At 44.4% G+C, this 25,438-nt stretch overlaps 1 protein-coding gene across 2 annotated transcripts; it reads left to right on the top strand.

The window, feature by feature from the left end:
* Positions 1–888: 888 nt before the first annotated feature.
* On the top strand, positions 889–25,438 carry LOC311136634 (long-chain fatty acid transport protein 4-like). Of its 2 annotated transcripts, XM_084170829.1 has the most exons (13): positions 1,091–1,180; positions 3,570–3,731; positions 7,102–7,496; positions 8,447–8,605; positions 8,866–8,935; positions 9,160–9,251; positions 9,349–9,458; positions 12,021–12,230; positions 12,775–12,901; positions 20,067–20,204; positions 20,503–20,667; positions 24,232–24,378; positions 25,211–25,438. In XM_084170829.1, exons 2-13 carry the CDS (start codon positions 3,571–3,573, stop codon positions 25,366–25,368), a joined length of 1,932 nt encoding a protein of 643 aa, XP_084026955.1. In that variant the 5' UTR covers positions 1,091–1,180; position 3,570; the 3' UTR covers positions 25,369–25,438. The 2 variants fall into 2 exon arrangements, with proteins under 2 accessions (XP_084026956.1, XP_084026955.1); XM_084170830.1 differs by lacking the exons at positions 24,232–24,378; positions 25,211–25,438 and adding an exon at positions 21,417–21,847 and having other exon boundaries at positions 889–1,180.

Genomic DNA, 25,438 nt, shown 5'->3' with positions numbered 1-25,438 from the left:
TGTCTATCTACACTCCCACACTGTTAGTCAAAAAGGTGATATCTAGAACTTAAAAGGGTTCTTCGGCTTTCCACAAAGCATAACTCTTTAAAGAACCCTTTTGGGGTTCCATGTCAAACCCTTTTTTCCATAGAGGGTTCTACATGGAACCCAAAAGGGTTCTTCCTAGACCAAAAAGGGTTCTACCTGGAACCAAAAAGGGTTATCCTATGGGGACAGCTGAAGAACCCTTTAGGAACCCTTTTTTTCTAAGAGTGCAATGTCTTCAGAGGTTGTCTACTTTATTGCTAGTCTAATTTCACAGCCACAGTGGCCCCTATCACCGAAGAGAATGAGGCGTTGCCCGTAATCTATGTGGAAAACACTGATAATGTTTTGTCTTGGGCAGTTAGTGACTGTTAAGTGCTGCTGCACGGCCCAGATGATCCAATGATTAGTAGGCTAGGCCTACTGGTGTCTTAGTTTATTATCTGATCTTCTGCATTTCTCAAAGATGGGCAAAATAGAACTGCCGTTATGCGCAGGTCTGGTACAGTTCCAACGCTTACCAGCAGCTCCTCGAGATGGCTGTATACGCAAATCTCCCCTAACCATACGATTTGTAGCTGTGTAGGTTTAATGCGCGTCTCACAGTCCCGCAGCAGGCCGGTGTCGGTGTCACTACCGGCTGGAATGAGGCGTGCACTCACTCTTCGGAAGAAGGGCCGCATTTCCTTGATAATAGAATTGGTGCTGCAGCAAGCTCCACCTCTATGGGATACAATTGTAAACTATGGGTCATTTGATTGGTCCTAGTGCTAGTCACTCATCGCTGCTTACACATAATGCCGGTGGATACGGATGGGACGGTCTCAACTAAGAAAATTATAAGGCCATTCGAATTACGGTAGTGAGCGAGTTTATGGTTACAATGAAGCTGAAAAAATTGAACCGGCGATAAGAATGAACGGATGATTTAGATAGGGGCAAAGTCGAACCAAGGAGGTAGGCAAATTTGATATAACCCCGACGGAGTAAGGGCAGTGCGCTGTTATCGGAGACCCTGGTGTGTGTCAACGTGCAAGGAGACGCCAGAGCCGTGGAAGGCTTTGCTAAACCAATCAAGGTGGAATTGTGCAAAACGGGTTCCACGTCCGGTGTAATACGCACTTTACTGTGTTTGTGGAGGACGTGAAACAAGGTAGGCATCATAACACTTGTCATTTTTATATCCCTCAATGGTCTAGTTTCCGGATCCATTATTAGCCTATTTAGCAGCCTAGCCTAGTGAGGTCTGAATAGCGCAGGCTTCACCCAACTGTCCTTTAACAACCTTGCCAGTGTATGTATTAATGTATGTATGGAAGGAAGCCTGCGTTTAAATGGACCAGGTTTGAATCTGTTGGACCATTATGTTATGTTATGTAGGCCTACCCTAATGTTATACAGCTGTCAGTGCCAAGAGTGCGGGTGGCAGACAACGGGATACAGTCAGCAGCGTTGACACAATACATAGAGGCTACAGAATAGCCACCACTCCAATCCAGTGTGCCGTTCGTTGCGCGCCACTATCAGTTTATAATAAATAGACAGCGGGTACGTTCGATCGAATGGAGATGTAACGGTTCTGATTAGGCTATATTTGGTGGGGTCGCGCACATGGCATAGCTGCTGGTGATGGGTCGAGCTCTTTATTTTATTTCCGATCAGCAGTGAGCCTGCCTCTCTCTCTCTCTCACCACTACCGCAGTACTGCTGCTTCAATGGTGCTACGGCGCGTTAAACCATCGAGTTTATAGATTTATTAGGTTATTAAACATTCAAATATTTCAACGCCCTTCCCATTTTTGTGATGTTGGATGATTTATAGCCAAGTAAATAGTAATATTATTTAATCGCAGCAATATTTCACCCTCTATTGAGGGACAAAGCCTAAACTTCATTATACATGTATGTATTGCCATATTGGCCAGAGCATGTAATATCCCTCGTGCGGCAGAGTGGGTCTTGATGATGAGCACTTTGACGCACGCGATCATATCTAATCATGGTCCCCCTTCATAACGGAAAATGTATATCGTAAGTAAGAATAATGTGCTCTTGTTGACGCCTATGGCTTTAGCGTTAGCTAAATCTTCCAATCTCACACTGGCAATATCAGGTAGCAACTATTGTTACCGCTTGTGTCCTCTGGCTCTGTGTTGGTTCTGGTCTCTGTGTCCGACAGTAAACAATCAATTTTAATGTAATCTGTGAGCCCAAGCTTGTTCTGTAAATGGACAGGATGTCCCCAGACAGGAACCATAATAAACAACATTTCTCTCTGGTGCTGCATACCGACATGACGCTATTGGTCCATAGCCAATTTTATAATTCTTTGCTACCAAAATATGTTGTACCTTTGGCCTAGTTTTTACATCGAATGTGGTACTGGCCTGGTACCTGGCCAGGAAGACCCGTTTGGTCAGGACAGTCACAAACTGGACCTTGCCGAGACAGACAAGCATAGGGCCTATCCATAATTGCATGTAGTGGTCTAAATCTGGAAGTGATAAATAAATAGGAACACCTTTTAAAAGGGAGGAAAATTAATGTGGAATAGAGAGAGAACCACTGTAGAGATTTAGAACAGCGAACATTTGAGGCCCCTTTCCCCTGATGGAGAAAAGCCTGGATGAACAGAACAAATCTACTAGACCCCACCTAGCTGTGATTGCTGCTCAGGAAAGGCTTGGAGGTAGCTAATGTCAAAAGTTGTGTTTTCAGTTACCCTCCGTAGACCTTTCCTGTAGTCAATGACCAAAAGCACCCCCTTTGGCCTCATGGGTGGGATGTTATTAATATTTTTCAGAATTGCTTTTTTCTTTTTTATTATCCAGTGTTTCTATAACAGTTGTTATATTTCAGTCTTCTGTTATGTATATAAAGTGTAATATTGGGATGCAAACTCAACATGTTATACATTTCAACTCTATATCTGACATGGTACAGGAGTCTTCTTTTTTCTTTTAAGCCCATAACCATGTGTTTGAAGTGTATACTTTTGTTTCAAAGTTGATTTGTTTAAGACTACCAAGAATAACTCTGTGTGACCCTGATTTGGCCCACTGCAGTAAAAGGTTCAATGAGTTACCGTACCTGGTGGTGACACTCATCTAGTGCAAAAGGTCAGACTGTAAGTTATAGGCCTATTTAAGGGTACACTTTACATATTATTGTATTATTATATTAGCTAGTAATTCAGTAGACACTCCTACCCAGAGAGCACTACAAGTGCTTTCAACTAGGAAGTAGAGAAGACCACACACCACACACCACAGGTTCATCGCGAGTGCAACCTCTGGGCTAGAACAGGGAAAAAAATTAAAAATAAATAAAGCTTTAGAGCTTGTCAGCGTTTGTTTCCTCCCACAGCCTGTGGGGGGAAACAAGGAAGCGAGGTGTCCTTTGCAATAGGATAGCATTAGCCAAATTGACTAACTCGTTTTCAGAAATATGGAAACATTGATCAAGACTCTTGTTCATTATAAGTCTAGAAAACAGATATAACATGATGACATGAATTGTGACATGTTTTCCTTTCTCTCCAGGATGATGCGCCTGGCATGCTGCACCGTCCTCCTCTTCCTGCTACGTCTCCTGGTGGGCCTGCCCTGGTTCCAGGTCCTCCCTTCCATCCTCATCTTCTACCTGGGCTCTGGAGGCTGGAAGTTCGTACTCATTTTCGCCAAGACCATCGGCAGAGATGTACAGTGAGTGGAAGTATATTATGGGATGTTTGATGTGTGTCTGTGTGGGCACCCGTGTGGACCTGTCTGCACCTGTCTGCAAGTCAATCAGAAGCACGTTTTACAGAAATGTGTGCGTCAGTGCTCCTCTGGTTTTAATGACGTTAAACAACCGATACCTTTTGAACAACAGATACCTTCACCATGGTTAGGACTATAGGAGTTTAATTGTCTCCAACAAGAAAAGCAGCACATTCCTGTAAGACAAGGAGGGATGTGCCACAGAGGAGACAAAAGCTCACGTGTTACAGAAGGGAGTGTTGAGTTAGTCAGGTATGGAGGAATGTCCATGGACAAACGAGAGACTGAACGTGAGAGAGAGCAAAGACAAAGCAGACGAGAGATGCTGAGGTTTCTCTGTGTTACCAGAGTTCACATTCACAGCTAGCTAGTGTTGTGATCTGTTCACCATGGTGACAGGTACTTCCCCTTGCACCCACGTAAAGCTTCAATGTTCTGATCTGAAGGGTCTGGATTGGGGAAGGGGAATCAGTTGTTACCAAAATACGAACCCTTTGCGCTGACTGACTTGGAGTGAAGATTGTAGTGCGTCAACCTGCTAAAGTCAGACAGGGAAAAAAAAGTATGTTCCGCACTCACTTGCAATAATAAATTTTTATTCCATTAGGGACAAAGTTTTGGCCACACAGGTTTCATCAGTGTCATAGAGTGCATTCGGAAAGTATTCAGACCCCTTGACTTTTTCCACATTTTCTTACGTTACAGCCTTATTCTAAAATTGATTTGTATGTATTTATTTATTCCCCCCTCATCAATCTACACACAATACTTCATAATGACAAAGCAGAAACTGTTTTTAGACATTTTTGCAAATGTATTAAAAATAAGAAACTCTCACATTTACATAAGTATTCAGACCCTTTACTCAGTACTTTGTTGAAGCACCTTTGGCAGCGATTACAGCCTCAAATCTTCTTGGGTATGATGCTGCAAGCTTGGCACACCTGTATTTGGGGAGTTTCTCCCATGCACAGCTATTTTCAGGTCCAGAGATGTTCGATCGGGTTCATGTCCGGGCTCTGGCTGGGCAACTCAACGACATTCAAAGAATTGTCCCGAAGCCACTCCTGCGTCGTCTTGGATGTGTGCTTACGGTCATTGTCCTGTTTGAAGGTGAACCTTCGCCCCAGTGTCAGGTCCTGAGCGCTCTGTAGCAGGTTTTCATCAAGGATCTCTCTGTACTTTGCTCCATTCATCTTTCCTTCAATCCTGACTAGCCTGCCACTGAAAAACTTCCCCACAGCATGATGCTGCCACCACGATGCTTCACCGTAGGGATGGTGCCAGGTTTCCTCCAGACGTGACGCTTGGCATTCAGGCCAAAGAGTTCAATCTTGGTTTCATCAGACCAGAGACTCTTGTTTCTCATGGACTGAGAGTCTTTAGGAGCCTTTTGGCAAACTCCAAGCGGTCTGTCATGTGCCTTTTACTGAGGAGTGGCTTCTGTCTGGCCACTCTACCATAAAGGCCTGATTGGTGGTTCTGCAGAGATGGTTGTCCTAGAAGGTTCTCCCATCTCCACAGAGGAACTCTGGAACTCTGTCAGTGACCATCGGGTTCTTGGTCACCTCCCTGACCAAGGCCCTTCTCCCCCGATTGCTCAGTTTGGCCGGGCGGCCAGCTCTAGGATGAGTCTTGGTGGTTCCAAACGTCTTCCATTTAAGAATAAAGGAGGCCACTGTGTTCTTGGGGACCTTTAATGCTGCAGAAGTTTTTGGTACCCTTCCCCAGATCTGTGCCTCGACACAATCCTCTCTCAGAGCTCTACGGACAATTCCTTCGACCTCATGGCTTTGGTTTTTACTCTGACATGCACTGTCAACTGTGGGACCTTATATAGACCGGTGTGTGCTTTTCAAAATCATGTCCAATCAATTGAATTTACCACAGGTGGACTCCAATCAAGTTGTAGAAACATTTCAAGGATGATCAATGGAACAGGATGCACTTGAGTTCAATTTCGAGTCTCATAGCAAAGGTTCTGAATACTTATGTAAATAAGATGTTTTCGTTTTGTCATTATGGGGTATTGTGTGTAGATTGAGGATTTGTATTTATTTAATCAATTTTAGAATAAGGCTGTAACGTAACAAAATGTGGAAAAAGTCAAGGGGTCTGAATACTTTACGAATGCACCGTAAATCACATAAATACATTTTATTTATAGGGTGGTTTATTATGTGTGATTCATTTATGACACTGATGAAACCCATGTGGCCGACACGTTTGTCCCTAATGGAATAAGTCTTATCATTTATTATTGTGAGTGAGGATCATACCTTTTTCTGAATCGGTTGTTACTGAAATACCCCACTACTTAGCCGAACCGAGGTGAGCTGTGCTACTCTAGTCTGGTTAGACATCCACCATAGTTGCTGGAACCATGCAGGATAGGACAATGAAAATAAAATATTTGAGCCAGCACAGTACAGTTTGGATCCGCACAATAGTGTTAAGAGTACTGGTGGTGACTGGCTTATTGTCAGACTCATGTGGGTTTCCCTTTCCCCTACTATACCGTTTAGTAATAAAACTTAAGAAGAGGAAGTAGTCACCGGTTGGAGAGATGCCTCGAACCCCTTGAGTGACTCACCCCAAAGGAATGGTTTCAGTTTAACCTGTCTGTTCAGAGGGACAACCTCAAACCTTGATGGACCTGTATAGCTTATGAATATAAATAATTACAAAGGGTACTTGCACTCCTTGATGGGAATGTATAACTTCTATACAGTAAAATACAAAGAGTGCTACTCTCACTCAAACCATACAGGAAATAGTTGCAGGAGGCATGTATAGCTTTATGAAAATGTCACCTATAGTCTATCCTCATGAAAATGATGTTTTTATTGCTTATTCAGACTTTGTCCTGGTGAGTGAACCAAGCCTCTGTGTTGCAATATTTTACATCTCCAAGCCCCTGTTGCACTAACTAATGTATTTTTAAATGGACATTTAATGTGTTTGCTCAAGAATTGCCACAGTTGCAAAATGTACATGCTACAGTTGGTTGATGTTTTATCAGCTTATTTGTTTCTCAATGTCAATTGGAAGCTTTTTCTGGATTTGAACTTTGAGCCCAGAAATAAAACCTTTTATTGCTTAATCATAGATTGCTTAATGGAGTTTATTGCTTCATCACACTGTACTTCATGTCAGCTGCTATTTAGTCAGGAAAACCATGAAAACAACGTCAGGGTTGTGTTCATTAGGGCGTGCAAGTCCGGCTAGTTTACCACCATGTCTCTTTAGGCTCTTAGTTCTCTTTGAGTTGTTGTGATTCTCACCCCTTCTTTAACCTCCCTCTCCTCCACAGTGCGGCAGGCGTCCTCCTCAAGGTGAAGTCGAACGTCAATCGTCACCTGAAGGAACGAAACACCCTCCCTAAGATCTTCGCCGAGACTGTGCGTCGCCATGGGGACAAGACTGCACTCATTTTCGAGGGCACGGGCGAGAAGTGGTCCTTCCGGCAGCTGGACGAGTACTCCAACCGCGTGGCCAACCTGCTGCTCCAGAGGGGCTTCGTGGAAGGGGATGTGGTTGCTCTCTTCATGGAGAACCGCTCCCAGTACGTGGGCCTCTGGCTGGGCATGGCCAAGATAGGAGTGGAGGCTGCCCTGATCAACTTTAACCTGCGGCTGGAGGCCCTGGTGCACTGTGTCACCATCTCAAACGCTAAGGCTGTGGTGTTCGGCAGCGAGCTGACCGAGGGTGAGGACCGGGGGGGGGTTAGTGGAAGGGTGGAGGAATGGATGGCTGGAGTGGGTGGCTGGAGGGAGGGAGTGATTGGTTAAGTGACAGGTGGCTGGAGGTAGTGGATGGATGGAGGGAGGGAGGGAGAGGGGGCTGGAAATCTTTGTTTAAGGAAATTGTACATGCTGAAGGCCCGTTCCCCGGACATACTGTAGATTAAGCCTAGTGCTGGACTAAAAAGCTATTTCAATGGATAGTCTTCTTTGAGCATGCTTTTTAGTCCAAGACTAGGCTTAATCTGGGTCTGGGAAACTCTCACTGAATGTTCCTTGAATTGCTAGTTTTAATCTTGATTTGTAACTTCAGATTATGTTTTATCTATAATAAGCAGAGGAAGGACACATGACTATTGACTTCATGGAGATGTGGGGTCCGGTTCAGAATGATGATAGAGCATTTGTATCAAGTCTATATTGATCCTTTGGTTTATGTCTTTAAGTAATTGGAAACCCTACATCCCTCTGACTAACCTGCGTCAGTCATCATATATTCCTGCTGAGAGAACTGTCTGAGTATAAGGGTTTTATTTGATTCTTTCTTTCTTTCTTTCTTTCTTTCTTTCTTTCTTTCTTTCTTTCTTTCTTTCTTTCTTTCTTTCTTTCTTTCTTTCTTTCTTTCTTTCTTTCTTTCTTTCTTTCTTTCTTTCTTTCTTTCTTTCTTTCTTTCTTTCTTTCTTTCTTTCTTTCTTTCTTTCTTTCTTTCTTTCTTTCTTTCTTTCTTTCTTTCTTTCTTTCTTTCTTTCTTTCTTTCTTTCTTTCTTTCTTTCTTTCTTTCTTTCTTTCTTTCTTTCTTTCTTTCTTTCTTTCTTTCTTTCTTTCTTTCTTTCTTTCTTTCTTTCTTTCTTTCTTTCTTTCTTTCTTTCTTTCTTTCTTTCTTTCTTTCTTTCTTTCTTTCTTCCTTCCTTCCAGCGGTGTGTGAGGTCCACAGTTCCATGGGGAAGACAGTACAGATGCTGTGTTCAGGGGACTGGGACCCCAAATGTGTCCCTGCGGGGACAGAGTGCCTGGAGCCTCTACTGGACGCCGCCCCCACCCACCTGCCCATCCGCCCAGACCGCTGCTTCACTGGTCAGTCAATCAAACAATATGTCCAATCACACTCAGTCAGTGTATAAGAAGCCAGACCTGGACTCATAGTATTTTAGTTTTCTTTCAAAAACTTTTGATTGAACCTGTTTGAATTTGCAATTTCGGGAGTATTTCAAGATCAAGCCCATAGTTTTACTGCTTTCTCCGCTGTTTGCTATTGTATGTCTGTTATTTTTACAGGGTTTTCCCTTGTCTGTTGTATGTGTATATTGATTTGTCCCAATCTCTCTGTCTTCCAGATCGTCTGTTCTACATCTACACATCTGGGACCACTGGGATGCCCAAAGCTGCCATCGTGGTGCACAGCAGGTAGGAGCTCCTTCTCTGTCTCTGTCTCTGTGTGTGTCTGTCTCTGTGTCTCTCTGTCTCTGTGTCTCTCTGTGTCTCTCTGTCTCTGTGTGTCTCGTCTGTGTCTGTCTCTCATGAGCTCTTCTTCAAAGATGAGTGTTTGTCTATTTATCTCTTTCACTCTTCCACTCCTTTCCTCTCTCTTTTCTCCTGTCTTCTAATTCTCTCTCTCCTGGGTTCGACAGGTACTACCGCATGGCAGCGTTGGTGTACTATGGCTTCGGTATGACGTCTGATGACGTTTTGTACGATTGCCTTCCACTCTACCACTCCGCAGGTAACACTGGTGTGTGTGTGTGTCTGATCTCTGTGTCAGTGTTTGTATGTATGCCCATTGTAATTGTTTCTGGAACACGTGTGCATGTCTTCTCCAGGTAACATAGTCGGAGTGGGGCAGTGTCTAATCCACGGCATGACGGTGGTCATCAAGAAGAAGTTCTCTGCCTCCCGATTCTGGGAAGACTGTGCCAAGTACAACTGCACAGTGAGCCACAGACACACACACACAGACAGTGCTAGCTGACTCCCAGTAGCTCAGAGACTGTAAGATACAGTGAGGGAAAAAAGTATTTGATCCCCTGCTGATTTTGTACGTTTTCCCACTGACAAAGAAATGATCAGTCTATAATTTTAATGGTACGTTTATTTGAACAGTGAGAGACAGAATAACAAAACAAAAATCCAGAAAAACGCAAGTCAAAAATGTTATAAATTGATTTGCATTTTAATGAGGGAAATAAGTATTTGACCCCCTCTCAATCAGAAAGCTTTCTGGCTCCCAGGTGTCTTTTATACAGGTAACGAGCTGAGATTAGGAGCACACTCTTAAAGGGAGTGCTCCTAATCTCAGCTTGTTACCTGTATAAAAGACACCTGTCCACAGAAGCAATCAATCTATCAGATTCCAAACTCTCCACCATGGCCAAGACGAAAGAGCTCTCCAAGGATGTCAGGGACAAGATTGTAGACCTACACAAGGCTGGAATGGGCTACAAGACCATTGCCAAGCAGCTTGGTGAGAAAGTGACAACAGTTGGTGCGATTATTGGCAAATGGAAGAAACACAAAAGAACTGTCAATCTCCCTCGGCCTGGGGCGCCATGCAAGATCTCACCTCGTGGAGTTGCAATGATCATGAGAACGGTGAGGAATCAGCCCAGAACTACACAGGAGGATCTTGTCAATGATCTCAAGGCAGCTGGGACCATAGTCACCAAGAAAACAATTAGTAACACACTACGCCGTGAAGGACTGAAATCCTGCAGCGCCCGCAAGGTCCCCCTGCTCAAGAAAGCACATATACAGGGCCGTCTGAAGTTTGCCAATGAACATCTGAATGATTCAGAGGAGAACTGGGTGAAAGTGTTGTGGTCAGATGAGACCAAAATCGAGCTCTTTGGCATCAACTCAACTCGCTGTGTTTGGAGGAGGAGGAATGCTGCCTATGACCCCAAGAACACCATCCCCACTGTCAAACATGGAGGTGGAAACATTATGCTTTGGGGGTGTTTTTCTGGTAAGGGGACAGGACAACTTCACCGCATCAAAGGGACGATGGACGGGGCCATGTACCATCAAATCTTGATTTGAAGAACCTCCTGCCAGGGCATTGAAAATGGGTCATGGATGGGTATTCCAGCATGACAAAACACACGGCCAAGGCAACAAAGGAGTGGCTCAAGAAGAAGCACATTAAGGTCCTGGAGTGGCCTAGCCAGTCTCCAGACCTTAATCCCATAGAAAATCTGTGGAGGGAGCTAAAGGTTCGAGTTGCCAAACGTCAGCCTCGAAACCTTAATGAGTTGGAGAAGATCTGCAAAGAGGAGTGGAACAAAATCCCTCCTGAGATGTGTGCAAACCTGGTGGCCAACTACAAGAAACGTCTGACCTCTGTGATTGCCAACAAGGGTTTTGCCACCAAGTACTAAGTCATGTTTTGCAGAGGGGTCAAATACTTATTTCCCTCATTAAAATGCAAATCAATTTATAACATTTTTGACATGCATTTTTCTGGATTTTGTTGTTGTTATTCTGTCTCTCACTGTTCAAATAAACCTACCATTAAAATTATAGACTGATCATTTCTTTGTCAGTGGGCAAACGTACAAAATCAGCAGGGGATCAAATACTTTTTTCCCTCACTGTACATCTGTACAGAATAGGAGATCAGTAGAGAGAAGATGCATGTTTTGGGTTACTGCGCTGTTGAAAGTAGTGTTCAACTGTGTTGATGTTTATCTACAGCGATAGCTCAAGGATATTTGGGTTTACGATTAGGGTTTTGGGAAAAATCTGTTCAGGTGGTGAAAGTAGTCAAATCTGATAAACCAGAAGTAATGCTCTGCAGAGGGTAGTAGACGGCATTAGAAGACCGTGTTCTGTTTTTCTTCAGAAGTACCCAAAGATTTTATTTATTTCACCTTTATTTAACCAGGTAAGCCAGTTGAGAACAAGTTCTCATTTACAACTGCGACCTGGCCAAGATAAAGCAAAGCAGTGCGATTAAAAACAACAACACAGAGTTACAAATGGGGTAAACAAAACATAAAGTCAAAAATACAACAGAAAATATATACAGTGTGTGCGAATGTAGTAAGTTATGGAGGTAAGGCAATAAATAGGCCATAGTGCAAAATTGTTACAATTTCATATTAACACTGGAATGATAGATGTGCAAAAGATGATGTGCAAATAGAGATACTGGGGTGCAAATTAGCAAAATAAATAACAATATGGGGATGAGGTAGTTGGGTGGGCAAATTTCAGAAAGGCTGTGTACAGGTGCAGTGATCGGTAACTGACTCAAGTAGATTTGGGGCATAATAAAATAAGAGTTAGATCTGTAGATTGGTGTGGGTTCCTCACTTATACGCCCTCGTCTCATTGTGCTGGTGACTGTCTGACTCACTGACTGGCTCACTGACTGGCTGTCTGACTCACTGACTGGCTGTCTGACTGACTCATTGACTGACTCACTGTCTGTCTGACTGACTCATTGACTCACTGATTGATTGGCTCACTGACTGTCTGTCTCTCTGATCCCCAGATTGTCCAGTACATCGGGGAGATCTGCCGGTACCTGTTGAACCAGCCGATAAAGGACATAGAGGGGAAACACAAGGTCCGTATGGCGCTCGGTAACGGCCTGCGCCAGTCCATCTGGGAGGAGTTCACCTCTCGCTTCAATGTGCCACAGATAGCAGAGTTCTACGGAGCCACAGAGTGCAACTGTAGCCTGGGAAACTTTGACAACATGGTGAGGCACTAGGAGGACATTTTGGATCTCACAGCAAAGAGCTGAAAGCCAATGACGACGCTCTCATAGTTTATCTTATGGTGTTGGCAGACATTTTGGCTCTGAGGGCCTGCTTTTTCTATAGTGTGTGGTCCCAGGGAATCAACACCATCTGTGTAGTGTTAATCTTTATTATGGCTCTCAATTCAATTCTCAAAGCACATAAAAACACACAGTATTTCATCCTCAGGAGTAAAAGTTAGGGTATTAGTGGTCAGTGATGTCACTTTGTATTGAATTTGGACTGCATGCTGTATCCGAGCTATGGCGTGAAACAGTTGCTGTAAAGCTGAACAGAGTTTTAGTGCTGTTAGTTGAGGTGACATTACAGTATTATATTGTTGTCATATCGTTGTCTCTGTTTTATTTACGTGAACGTGTGGCTTCACCAGCCACATCCTCCCTTTCATCTACCCAATCAGACTGGAGAAGGGTTAGTTGGGTTAGTTGGGGTCAGGGTTAGTTGGGTTGACGTTAACAGTATGGTATTGTCTCTGTGTTACAGATAGGAGCGTGTGGCTTCAACAGCCAGATCCTCCCCTTCATCTACCCCATCAGACTGGTGAAGGTAGATGAGGAGACCATGGAGCTAATCAGAGGCCCCGATGGCGTCTGCATCCCCTGTGGCCCTGGTACGTCACTACTAGTATACCTATAGAATACTCTCTCAGGCCTGGTCAGTTTTAGTATACTATAATATACCTATAGAATACACTCTCAGGCCTGGTCAGTTTTAGTATACTATAATAATACTCTCTCAGTCCTGGTCAGTTTTAGTGTACTATAGTATACAGTGAGGGAAAAAAGTATTTGATCCCCTGCTGATTTTGTACGTTTGCCCACTGACAAAGAAATGATCCGTATATAATTTTAATGGTAGGTTTATTTGAAGAGTGAGAGACAGAATAACAACAAAAAAATGAAGAAAAACGCATGTCAAAAATGTTATAAATTGATTTTCATTTTAATGAGGGAAATAAGTATTTGACCCCCTCTCAATCAGAAAGATTTCTGGCTCCCAGGTGTCTTTTATACAGGTAACAAGCTGAGATTAGGAGCACACTCTTAAAGGGAGTGCTCCTAATCTCAGCTTGTTACCTGTATAAAAGACACCTGTCCACAGAAGCAATCAATCAATCAGATTCCAAACTCTCCACCATGGCCAAGACCAAAGAGCTCTCAAAGGATGTCAGGGACAAGATTGTTGACCTACACAAGTCTGGAATGGGCTACAAGACCATCGCCAAGCAGCTTGGTGAGAAGGTGACAACAGTTGGTGCGATTATTCGCAAATGGAATAAACACAAAATAACTGTCAATCTCCCTCGGCCTGGGGCTCCATGCAAGATCTCACCTTGTGGAGTTGCAATGATCATGAGAACGGTGAGGAATCAGCCCAGAACTACACGGGAGGATCTTGTCAATGATCTCAAGGTAGCTGGGACCATAGTCACCAAGAAAACAATTGGTAACACACTACGCTGTGAAGGACTGAAATCCTGCAGCGCCCGCAAGGTCCCCCTGCTCAAGAAAGCACATATACAGGCCCGTCTGAAGTTTGCCAATGAACATCTGAATGATTCAGAGGAGAACTGGGTGAAATTGTTGTGGTCAGATGAGACCAAAATCGAGCTCTTTGGCATCAACTCAACTCGCCGTGTTTGGAGGAGGAGGAATGCTGCCTATGACCCCAAGAACACCATCCCCACCGTCAAACATGGAGGTGGAAACATTATGCTTTGGGGGTGTTTTTCTGCTAAGGGGACAGGACAACTTCACCGCATCAAAGGGACGATGGACGGGGCCATGTACCGTCAAATCTTGGGTGAGAACCTCCTTCCCTCAGCCAGGGCATTGAAAATGGGTCGTGGATGGGTATTCCAGCATGACAATGACCCAAAACACACGGCCAAGGCAACAAAGGAGTGGCACAAGAAGAAGCACATTAAGGTCCTGGAGTGGCCTAGCCAGTCTCCAGACCTTAATCCCATAGAAAATCTGTGGAGGGAGCTGAAGGTTCGAGTTGCCAAACGTCAGGCTCGAAACCTTAATGACTTGGAGAAGATCTGCAAAGAGGAGTGGGACAAAATCCCTCCTGAGATGTGTGCAAACCTGGTGGCCAACTAGAAGAAACGTCTGATCTGTGTTAGCCAACAAGGGTTTTGCCACCAAGTACTAAGTCATGTTTTGCAGAGGGGTCAAATACTTATGTCCCTCATTAAAATGCAAATCAATTTATAACATTTGTGACATTCGTTTTTCTGGATTTTTTGTGTTGTTATTCTGTGTCTCACTGTTCAAAAAACCTACTATTAAAATGATAGGCTGATCATGTCTTTGTCGAGGGGGGGGGGGGCACTAGTTGCCCATCCCTGCTCTGTAGTATACTATACAGTACTGAAGCAACACACGGTAACTGGGTATCAAGTGACCCCAGGCTAAACTACAGGGGATCTCTGAGCAGTAGTGGGCCCCAGAGACGAGGTGTGCAGACCCGCTGGTGAGCAGACACGCCCTGGCACCCGTCAACCACTACCCCACCTATGGGTTAAATAGCAACAATGCAATGTGCAGTGCAAAAGGGCAGGACACACGTGTCCCTGGCCATCCACTGCAGCTGAAGAAGCTTCCAGCCGTAACGTTTACCGTGCCTCTGGGCCCTAGTTTCAGACGCCGAGAGAGTGGGACTGTCCCAGTGCAACAGCTCTCCCACTATAAGCAACTCACGCAGGGGTAACTTGTGCTAACACCACTTCTCCCCAAAAAAAGCCCTACAGCGATGGGGGAATGGCGACGCGAAATGTGGAGATGATCACTGGCGGTTGTAGCCACGAACCTGCATGTAGTCGATCCAGGATATTGGCCACTCATCTTCGTAACCAGGACAGAGATGATGTTCGGCAGCACCCTGGATGTCTGAGCAGCCCTTTTTAGGACAGCACTGCTCACCCTAACCTAGGGAAGGGGCTAGAAAAAGTGCCCTAGAAATAGCCTGCCCTACTGAATCTGGCCAGCTTACCGTGGTTGGCAGATCATCTCCTAAATGGTAGAAACACAAGCAATATAAACAAAAAATGAAAAACCAGACAAAAAGCAGCTCGTAATAGCTGCGTACAACGTTAGAACAATGATGGACAAAAACTCTGTCCCATGTCCCGAGAGAAACTGCCTTGCTGTCCAGGGAACTGAGCAGATGTAAGATCGACATAGCAGATCTGAGTGAAACAAGGTTAGCTGACGATTGCACCATCACTGAACCAGTAGGTGGCTATAGGTTTTTATGGAAAGGCAAACCAAACGATGAGGACAGAGTACATGGTGTGGGCCTTGCCATAAGAACCAACCTTCTCAGGCACCTGCATGACTTACCATCCGGCATAAATGAGAGGCTTAAGAAAATCAGGATTCCTCTCAACAAGACCAGGCACGCCACAATAATTAGTGCCTATGCACCTACATTACCAAGCCCTGACAATGTGAAAGAACAGTTCTACTCCGAGCTAGACAACATCATCCAATCAACTCCCCAGAGTGACAAACGAATAATTTCTGGAGACTTCAATGCCAGGGTTTGATTGATTTGAATTTATTAGACCATTTTTAAAATCCATACATAAGGGTGAACCAGCTAGTGATGCCTCCACATACAATTTTAAGAAAATCATCAAGAATAACACAATAAAGCTTAAAAGTGTATTTCCATTGTGGGCAAAGATGGCACTAACTGACAAAGAGTGATTTGGCAAAGATGGAGTGGGAACCATGGGCTCCTACTCAGAGCATAGCCTCGCCACCACCAACACCTGCTTCAGGCAAGCAGACAAGTACAAAACTACATGGACGCACCCAAGATCCGAGCACTGGCAGCTGATAGATCATACACTGCTCAAAAAAATAAAGGGAACACTTAAACAACACATCCTAGATCTGAATGAATGAAATAATCTTAAATACTTTTTTCTTTACATAGTTGAATGTGCTGACAACACAATCACACAAAAAGTATCAATGGAAATCAAATTTATCAACCCATGGAGGTCTGGATTTGGAGTCACCCTCAACATTAAAGTGGAAAACCACACTACAGGCTGATCCAACTTTGATGTAATGTCCTTAAAACAAGTCAAAATGAGGCTCAGTAGTGTGTGTGGCCTCCACGTGCCTGTATGACCTCCCTACAACGCCTGGGCATGCTCCTGATGAGGTGGCGGATGGTCTCCTGAGGGATCTCCTCCCAGACCTGGACTAAAGCATCCGCCAACTCCTGGACAGTCTGTGGTGCAACGTGGCGTTGTTGGATGGAGCGAGACATGATGTCCCAGATGTGCTCAATTGGATTCAGGTCTGGGGAACGGGCGGGCCAGTCCATAGCATCAATGCCTTCCTCTTGCAGGAACTGCTGACACACTCCAGCCACATGAGGTCTAGCATTGTCTTGCATTAGGAGGAACCCAGGGCCAACCGCACCAGCATATGGTCTCACAAGGGGTCTGAGGATCTCATCTCGGTACCTAATGGCAGTCAGGCTATCTCTGGCGAGCACATGGAGGGCTGTGCGGCCCCCCAAAGAAATGCCAGCCCACACCATGACTGACCCACTGCCAAACCGGTCTTGCTGGAGGATGTTGCAGGCAGCAGAACGTTCTCAACGGCGTCTCCAGACTCTGTCACGTCTGTCACGTGCTCAGTGTGAACCTGCTTTCATCTGTGAAGAGCACAGGGTGCCAGTGGCGAATTTGCAAATCTTGGTGTTCTCTGGCAAATGCCAAACGTCCTGCACGGTGTTGGGCTGTAAGCACAACCCCCACTTGTGGACGTCGGGCCCTCATACCACCCTTATGGAGTCTGTTTCTGACCGTTTGAGCAGACACATGCACATTTGTGGCCTGCTGGAGGTCATTTTGCAGGGCTCTGGCAGTGCTCCTCCTGCTCCTCCTTGCACAAAGGAGGAGGTAGCAGTCCTGCTGCTAGGTTGTTGCCCTCCTACGGCCTCCTCCACGTCTCCTGATGTACTGGCCTGTCTCCTGGTAGTGCCTCCATGCTCTGGACACTATGCTGACAGACACAGCAAACCTTCTTGCCACAGCTCGCATTGATGTGCCATCCTGGATGAGCTGCACTACCTGAGCCACTTGTGTGGGTTGTAGACTCCGTCTCATGCTACCACTAGAGTGAAAGCACTGCCAGCATTCAAAAGTGACCAAAATATCAGCCAGGAAGCATAGGAACTGAGAAGTGGTCTGTGGTCACCACCTGCAGAACCACTTCTTTGTTGGGGGTGTCTTGCTAATTGCCTATAATTTCCACCTGTTGTCTATTCCATTTGCACAACAGCATGTGAAATGTATTGTCAATCAGTGTTGCTTCCTAAGTGGACAGTTTGATTTCACAGAAGTGTGATTGACTTGGAGTTACATTGTGTTGTTTAAGTGTTCCCTTTATTTTTTTGAGCAGTGTATCATTGTGTGACATTATGGATGTCAAGATTACAAGAGCCATGCGTGGCACAGAGTGCTGAATGGTCGGAGCGATCCTTGGCATGCACATCGTGCCAAACCACCCAAGGCGACACGAAAAATCTAGACCTTCCCCAGATGTCCGGAAGCTGCAAGATGCACACCTCAGGGCTCAGTTGCAAGGCAACTTGCAAACTGCATGATCCCCTCAGATACGCCTTCGGAAGAATTTGAGAAGTTCAAAGAGACTGTGTACAGGAATCGGCAACAAGAATCCTTGGCACTAAAAAGAGAACCCATCAAGACTGGTTCAATGACAACAACGAAATTATGATGCTCCTGAAAAAAATAACGCTGCATTCCTGTCTTTCCAAAACAACCCCCTATCTGCCTCCAAGAGAGAAGTTCAAACACTTGCAGCAAAGAGTGCAGAAACTGCTCCAATCAATGCAAGATCAATGGTGGGAGGGACTAGCAGAACGCACACAAATGTATGCAGACACACACTGCACCAAACCATCTACGGACCGGTGAAGTCTTGCACATCACCTCTGAGATCAGCAGATGGCAAACCCCCCCTCAGAGACAAAACAAGTATTGCAGAGAGGTGGGTGGAGCCATTCAGCAATCTCCTGAACAGGCCATCCAGTGTCGACCCCTCAGCCATAAACCTGATGCCCCAAAAAGCCATCCAACATCACTTGGACGAACCACCTACACTCGAGGAAACTGAAAAAGCTATCAGCATGAGCTCGGGGAAAGCACCATGCAAAGACGGTATCCCTACTGAACTCTATAAGACAGCTGGCCCAATTGCGACAGAAGTACTCCATGACATCTTTACCAGCATCTGGGAAACCGAGGAAGTGCCCCAGGACTACAAGGATGCTACCATTGTTGCCCTGTATAAAAACAAAGACAGCAAAGCAGACTGCGGCAACTATAGAGAAATGTCACTTCTCTCCATAGCTGACAAGATCCTTGCCCAAATCATCCTCAATAGGCTAACCTCCATCTCAGAAGAGAACCTTCCAGAAGCGCAATGTGGATTCAGGCCTGGTCGCAGAACAACGGACATGATATTTACCATCAGGAAGATACAATAAAAATGTATTGAGCAAAACATGGACCTCTACTGCATGTTCATAGATCTCACCAAGGCTTTTGATACGGTAAACAGAGAGGGGTTATAGAAGATCCTCCACAAATTTGGCTGCCCGCAAAAACTAGTCAACATCATCCGTCTACTTCATGATGGAATGCAAGGCCAGATCCGCTGTGGTGGTGATATCTCTGAAGCTTTTCCCATCTCTAACGGCATCAAGCAAGGATGTATCTTGGGCTCGGTGCTGTTCAACCAAGGCATCTACATCAGATACAGGGATGATGGTTCAATCTACGATCTGCGCAGGCTCATAGCAAAGACCAAAACACAAGAACATCTTGTCCGTAAGGCCCTCTTTACTGATGACTGTGCCCTACTTGCGCACACAGAGGCAGACCTCCAGTCTTTGGCAGACAACTTTAATTAAGCTTGCAAGAGTTTTGGTCTTACCATCAGCTTGGAAAAAAACTGTAGTCCTCAGTCAACAATCACCCCTGTTCAACCCATTGCTCCCCGGCATCTGGGGAGCACCATCTCCAAAGATGGCTCACTCGCACAAGAAATAACTAGCAGAATTCAGAAAGCAAGCCAGTCATTGGGAAGGCTGAGGAACAGGATACTAAACCATCACACCATCACTCTTTCCACAAAGATGAAAATCTGCAATGCGGTCGTCATCACAACTATGTTGTATGGCTGTGAAAGTCACTACGTCAAACAGCTGGAGACATTCTATACACGATCTCTGAGATCTATTATGGGTATAAGGTGGCAAGACGAGGTATCCAACAAGGAGGTACTACAGAAAGCTAACAGCACCAGCATTGAGGCTAAGATCATTAAGGGACAGCTCAGATGGATCTGCCACACCATCAGGATACCCCAACACCGTCTCCCAAGAAGGATCTTCTTTGGGGAGCTGCAGCAGGGGCACCAGAAGACAGAACGACCCAAAATGCTCCTCAAAGACAACCTTAAACACAACCTCAAGTTCTGCAATGTCCAGCCCAGCCAACTCACAGACGTCGCCTCTACCCGATCCACCTGGCACTCCAAAACCCTCACCGACAGTACTGAATATAGCATACTGTACCTATAGAAAATATACTGTATACCTATCAGAGGCCCAGATGGATTCTGCATCCCCTGCAAAACCAAGGAAACATTTTGTTATTTTTGCTGACGTTGTATTGGTCAGGCCTTTTGTTTTATGTAATAGACTCTCTCTCTCTCTAGGTGAGCCCGGCCAGTTGGTAGGCAGGATCAATCAGAAAGACCCCCTGAGAAGGTTTGACGGCTACGTGAACGAAGGAGCCAACAGCAAGAAGACGGCTAACAGTGTCTTCAAGAAGGGAGACACTGCCTATCTCTCAGGTGAGAGGCTACTAAACTTTATAGACTTTTATATTTCTGTCTGGCTGTCTGTCTTTCTGTCTCTCTCTTTCTCTCCCTCACACATTCTGACAGTGAGGTGTTGAGGTATCTACTACTGAGTTTAACCTTGGCCCAGTCAAAGCTGACTCTCTGTCTGGAAAACAGTGGTATTTGTTACTGAGTGGACTGTCCTGGCTAAATAAATAAAGAATGGCGGTCCTCATCATGGACCAGTATGGTTACATGTACTTTACAAACGCACAGCTTTGTTACTGATCTGTTAGTTTTCTCCCTCCAGGCGACGTCCTAGTCATGGACCAGTATGGTTACATGTACTTTAAGGATCGTACAGGGGACACGTTCCGTTGGAAGGGAGAGAACGTGTCGACCACCGAGGTAGAGGGAACCCTGAGCCGTCTGCTGGATATGAAGGACGTGGTAGTCTATGGCGTGGAGGTGCCAGGTACAGTGCCACCCCAGGCCATCACACAGCTCTTTTTCCAGCAATGTCTTTATGGATTTTCAATTTACAACAATGGGGACATAGTCTTTGTTATCATGGCACCAAAACCAATCAAACAACTGCGCAAACTCATCCCCTCCCCACTACCCAAACGGATACAATAGCACTCATCCCCTCCCCACTACCCAAACTGATACAATAGCACTCATCCCCTCCCCACTACCCAAACTGATACAATAGCACTCATCCCCTCCCCACTACCCAAACTGATACAATAGCACTCATCCCCTCCCCACTACCCAAACTGATACAATAGCACTCATCCCCTCCCCAAACTGGTACAACAGCTCAGATACACAGAGCATTATAATTTCCCCAAAGAAAGGTTTTTAGCTAACCTGGCACCACGAGAGTAACAATTGATGTTTCTTCTGTGTGAACAAACGAAATGCATCAAATGAAGCCCTTTGCTGTTTTACGAGTGGTGTGGGACGGCGTGGTCGAGATTAAATAAAGTACCACGTTAGCTACAAAGCTTAAGGGAAACTCACCCCAGATCCCCAGTTTTGGTGAGAGGAGGAGAGGAAAGTGCCTAAGAAGAACTATCCCACTGGGCACAGACGTCAATTCAACGTCTATTCCACGTTGAAACAAAGTTGATTCAACCAGTGTGTGCCCAGTGGGATAGTGTTGTAAATTTCAATGGATTATCAAGGGTGTGTGCTTTGCTTTGCATTTTCTATTTCAAGGATGTTGTTAACCGTGTAGCCTACTGGTCGTAATGTGAAGAGCACTGAGCAGCAGCAGACCGGGTTTGGGATGTGTGGCCCATGACGTCATCACTACAGCATGTTTTCAAGGCAAATCCAACTGTCTCCTTGATTCTTACAACAGTTGTGAATTACTTGATGGATGTAGATAATAATAATAATAATAATAATATGCCATTTAGCAGACGCTTTTATCCAAAGCGACTTACAGTCATTAGATGCCAGTTACCATCAACTAATTGTCTAATTGTCAGTGATAAATGTATCACAAATCATCTAAAATGTTTTCTGGTGCATCATGCGCTGAGGGGACTATACCACCTTCTTACACTGAACAAAAATATAAACGCAACATGTAAAGTGTTGGTTTCATGAGCTGGAATAAAAGATCCCAGAAATTTTCCATATGCACAAAAAGCTTATTTCTCTCAAATTTTGTGCACAAATTTGTTTACATCCCTGTTGGTGAGCATTTCTTCTTTGTCAAGATAATCCATCTACCTGACTGGTGTGACATATCAAGAAGCTAATTAAACACCATGATCATTACACAGGTGCACCTTGTGCTGGGGACAATAAAAGGCCACTCGAAAATGTGCAGTTTTGTCACACAACACAATGCCAGAGATGTCAAGTTTTGAGGGAGCGTGCAATTTGCATGCTGACTGCAGGAATGTCCACCATAGCTGTTGCCAGATAATGTAATGTTCATTTCTCTACAATAAGCCGCCTCCAACGTGGTTTTAGAGAATTTGGCAGTACATCCAACCTGCCTCACAACTGCAGACCACGTGTATGGTGTCGTGTGGGATAGCGGTTTGCTGATGTCAACGTTGTGAATAGAGTGTCCTATGGTGGCGATGGGGTTATGGTATGGGCAGGCATAAGCTATGGACAACGAACACAATTGCATTTTATTCATGGCAATTTGAATGCACAAAGATACCATGACAAGATCCTGAGGCCCATTTTGAGGCCCATTTTTATTTTTTAAAGCTATCTATGACTAACAGATGCATGTCTGTATTCCCAGTTATGTGAAATCCATAGATTATGGCCTAATCAATTTATTTCAATTGACTGATTTCCTTATGAACTGTAACTCAGTAAAATCTTGAAGTTGTTGCATTTATATTTTCTTCAGAATATAAAGGGAAGGCATTTACTTTTCACAGGATTACCGTAATTTGTCTAGTAATGGCACCTCCACTCTATTACATACAGTGCCTTCAGAAAGTATTCACACCCCTTGACTTTTTCCACATTTTGTTGTTGCAGACTGAATTACATTTTTTAAAATAAAATGTAGATTTTGTGTCACTGATCTACACACAATACCCCACAATGGGCAAACCTAAATAAGTTCAGGTGTAAACATTTGCTTAACAAGTAACATAAGTTGCATGGACTCACTTTTTGTGCAATAATAGTGTTTAACATGATTTTTAAATGACTACCCCATCTCTGTACCCCACACATACAATTATATGTAAGGTCCCTCAGTCAAGCAGTGAATTTCAAGCACAGATTAAACCACAAAGACCAGGGAGGTTTTCCAATGGTTAGCAAAGAAGGGCACATATTGGTAGATGGCAACAACAACAAAAAGACATTTGAATATCCCTTTTGAGCATGGTGCAGTTATTAATTACACCTTGGATGGTGTACTGATACACCCATTCACTACAAATATACAGGCACCCTTCCTAACTGTAACTGATTTTAAAACAGTTACAGAGTTTAATTGCTGTGTTAGGAGATGACTGAGGATGGATCAACAACATTGTAGTTACTCCACAATGCTAACATAAATGACAGTGAAAAGAAGGAAAATATTCCAAAACATGCATCCTAAGGCACTAAAGTAATAATGCAAAAAATGTGGCAAAGAAATGAACTTTTTGTCCTGAATACAAAGCGTTGTGTTGTGTTTTCCCCAAACATATCACTGAGTACCACTCTTCATATCTTCAAGCATGGTGGTTGCATCATGTTATGGGTATGCTTGCCATTGGCAAGGAGTAGGGAGTTTTTTAGGATGAAAATAAATGGAATAGAACTAAGCACAGGCAAAATCCTAGAGGAAAACCTGGTTCAGTCTGCTTTCCACCAGACACTGGGAGACAAATTCTCCTTTCAGCAGGACAATTACCTAAAACGCAAGGCAAAATATACACTGGATTTGCTTACCAAGACGACGTTCAGTGTTCCTGAGTGGCCTAGTTAAAGTTTTGACTTAAATTGGCTTGAAAATCTATGGCAAGGCTTGAAAATGGCTGTTTAGCATTGATCAACAACCAATATGACAGAGCTTGAATATTTTTTATTTAAAGAATAATGGGCAAATATTGAACAATCCAGTTGTGCAAAGCACTTGGAAACTTACCCAGAAAGACTCACAGCTGTAATGCTGCCAAAAGGTGATTCTAACATGTATTGACTCAGGGGTGTGAATACTTATGTAAATTAGATATATTAGTGTTGTATTTTAATTTGTTTTGTTTGAATTTTTCTTCCACATTGACAGAGTATTTTGTGTAGATCATTTACAAAAAAATTACCATTAAATCCATTTTAATCCCACTTTATAACACAACAAAATGTGGAAAAAGTCAAAGGGTGTGAATACTTTCTGAGGCACTGTATGTTTTCTGATGCGTGTGTCAGGTGGCAGAGGGCACTGTGTGACTTTCTAACTCTCAGACCCCTATAGCAGGTTGGGGTCCATTGTTACAGGCTGAGTGCTTTATACAATCATAAATGTATGTATCTTTCCGTTGCATGTCTGTCTCAGGCGCTGAGGGGAAGGCTGGGATGGCCGCCATAGCAGATCCAGAGAGATCTACAGACCTGGAGAAGTTTGGGAAGGATCTGGAGAAAGCCCTGCCACCCTATGCACGACCCGTCTTCCTACGCTTCCTCAAAGAGGTCAACAAGACAGGTGGGTTCAGTTGGACATGTATCAATTATACAGTATCTGTTACTTCCATTATATACTGAGTATATAAAACATTAGTTGCATCCCCCTCTCTTTTGCTCTCAGAACAGCCTCAATTCGTCCGGGCATGGACTCTACAAGGTGTCGAAAGCATTCCACAGGGATGCTGGCCCATGTTGACTCCAGTGCTTCCCCCAGTTGTCAAGTTGGCTGGATGTCCTTTGGGTAGTGGACCATCCTTGATACACACGGGAAACTGTTGAGCGCGAAAAACTCTGCAGCGTTGCAGTTCTTGACACAAACCGGTGCGCCTTGCACCTACTACCATACCCTGTTCAAAGGCGCTTAAACCTTTTTGTCTTGCCCATTTATCCTCTGAATGGCACACATACACAATCCATATCTCAATTGTCTCAAGGTTAAAAAATCCTTCTTTAACCTGTCTCCTCCCTTTCATCTACACTGATTTTAAGTGGATTTAACAAGTGACATCAATAAGGGATCATAGCTTTCACCTGGATTCACCTGGTCAGTCTGTCATGGAAAGAGCAGGTGTTCCTAATGTTTAATACACTCAGTGTATATTGTATCCTCTCCTCAGGGGGAGGTCAGGGACTCTATTCAAAAAAGTGATGGAGTAGGAGTGCGGATCTAGAATTAGGTCCCCTCTGTCCATATAATCTTATTCATAGTGATCTAAAAGGCAAAACTGATCCTATATCAGCAGTCCTATTTTGAGTCTCTAATTCAACCCTCTATGACTATGTGAATATGAGCCCCAAAGTAGCCCATTCTCTAATACATCCCTCTTCTCTCACTCACTCCTCCTCCTTAGGCACCTATAAATTCCAGAAGACAGACATGCGGCGGGAAGGTTTTGACCCCAGCATGGGATCAGACAAGCTGTACTTCCTGGAACCCAGCAGGGGGGGCTACGTGGCACTGCACCAGGAGCTCTACAGCAGCATCATCTCAGGGAAGCAGAAACTGTAACTGATCACTCTTGCCCCCCCCCCCCCCAACCCTGCACACACAAACACCCAATTCCTGAAGTCACTCTCCC

This window comes from Coregonus lavaretus, assembly GCF_964263955.1.
Source record: "Coregonus lavaretus genome assembly, chromosome: 10".
NCBI classification, from domain to species: Eukaryota; Metazoa; Chordata; class Actinopteri; order Salmoniformes; family Salmonidae; genus Coregonus; species Coregonus lavaretus.
This window is presented reverse-complemented; position numbering and strand designations above follow the sequence as displayed.

Excerpts from the sequence above, each read along its gene's own strand:
- LOC311136634 (XM_084170829.1), top strand. The coding sequence starts at position 3,571 with ATGATGCGCCTGGCATGCTGCACCGTCCTCCTCTTCCTGCTACGTCTC. Across the intron at positions 7,497-8,446 it reads CGGCAGCGAGCTGACCGAGG|CGGTGTGTGAGGTCCACAGT; the intron begins GTGAGGACCGGG and ends CCTTCCTTCCAG. Across the intron at positions 8,606-8,865 it reads CCCAGACCGCTGCTTCACTG|ATCGTCTGTTCTACATCTAC; the intron begins GTCAGTCAATCA and ends TCTGTCTTCCAG.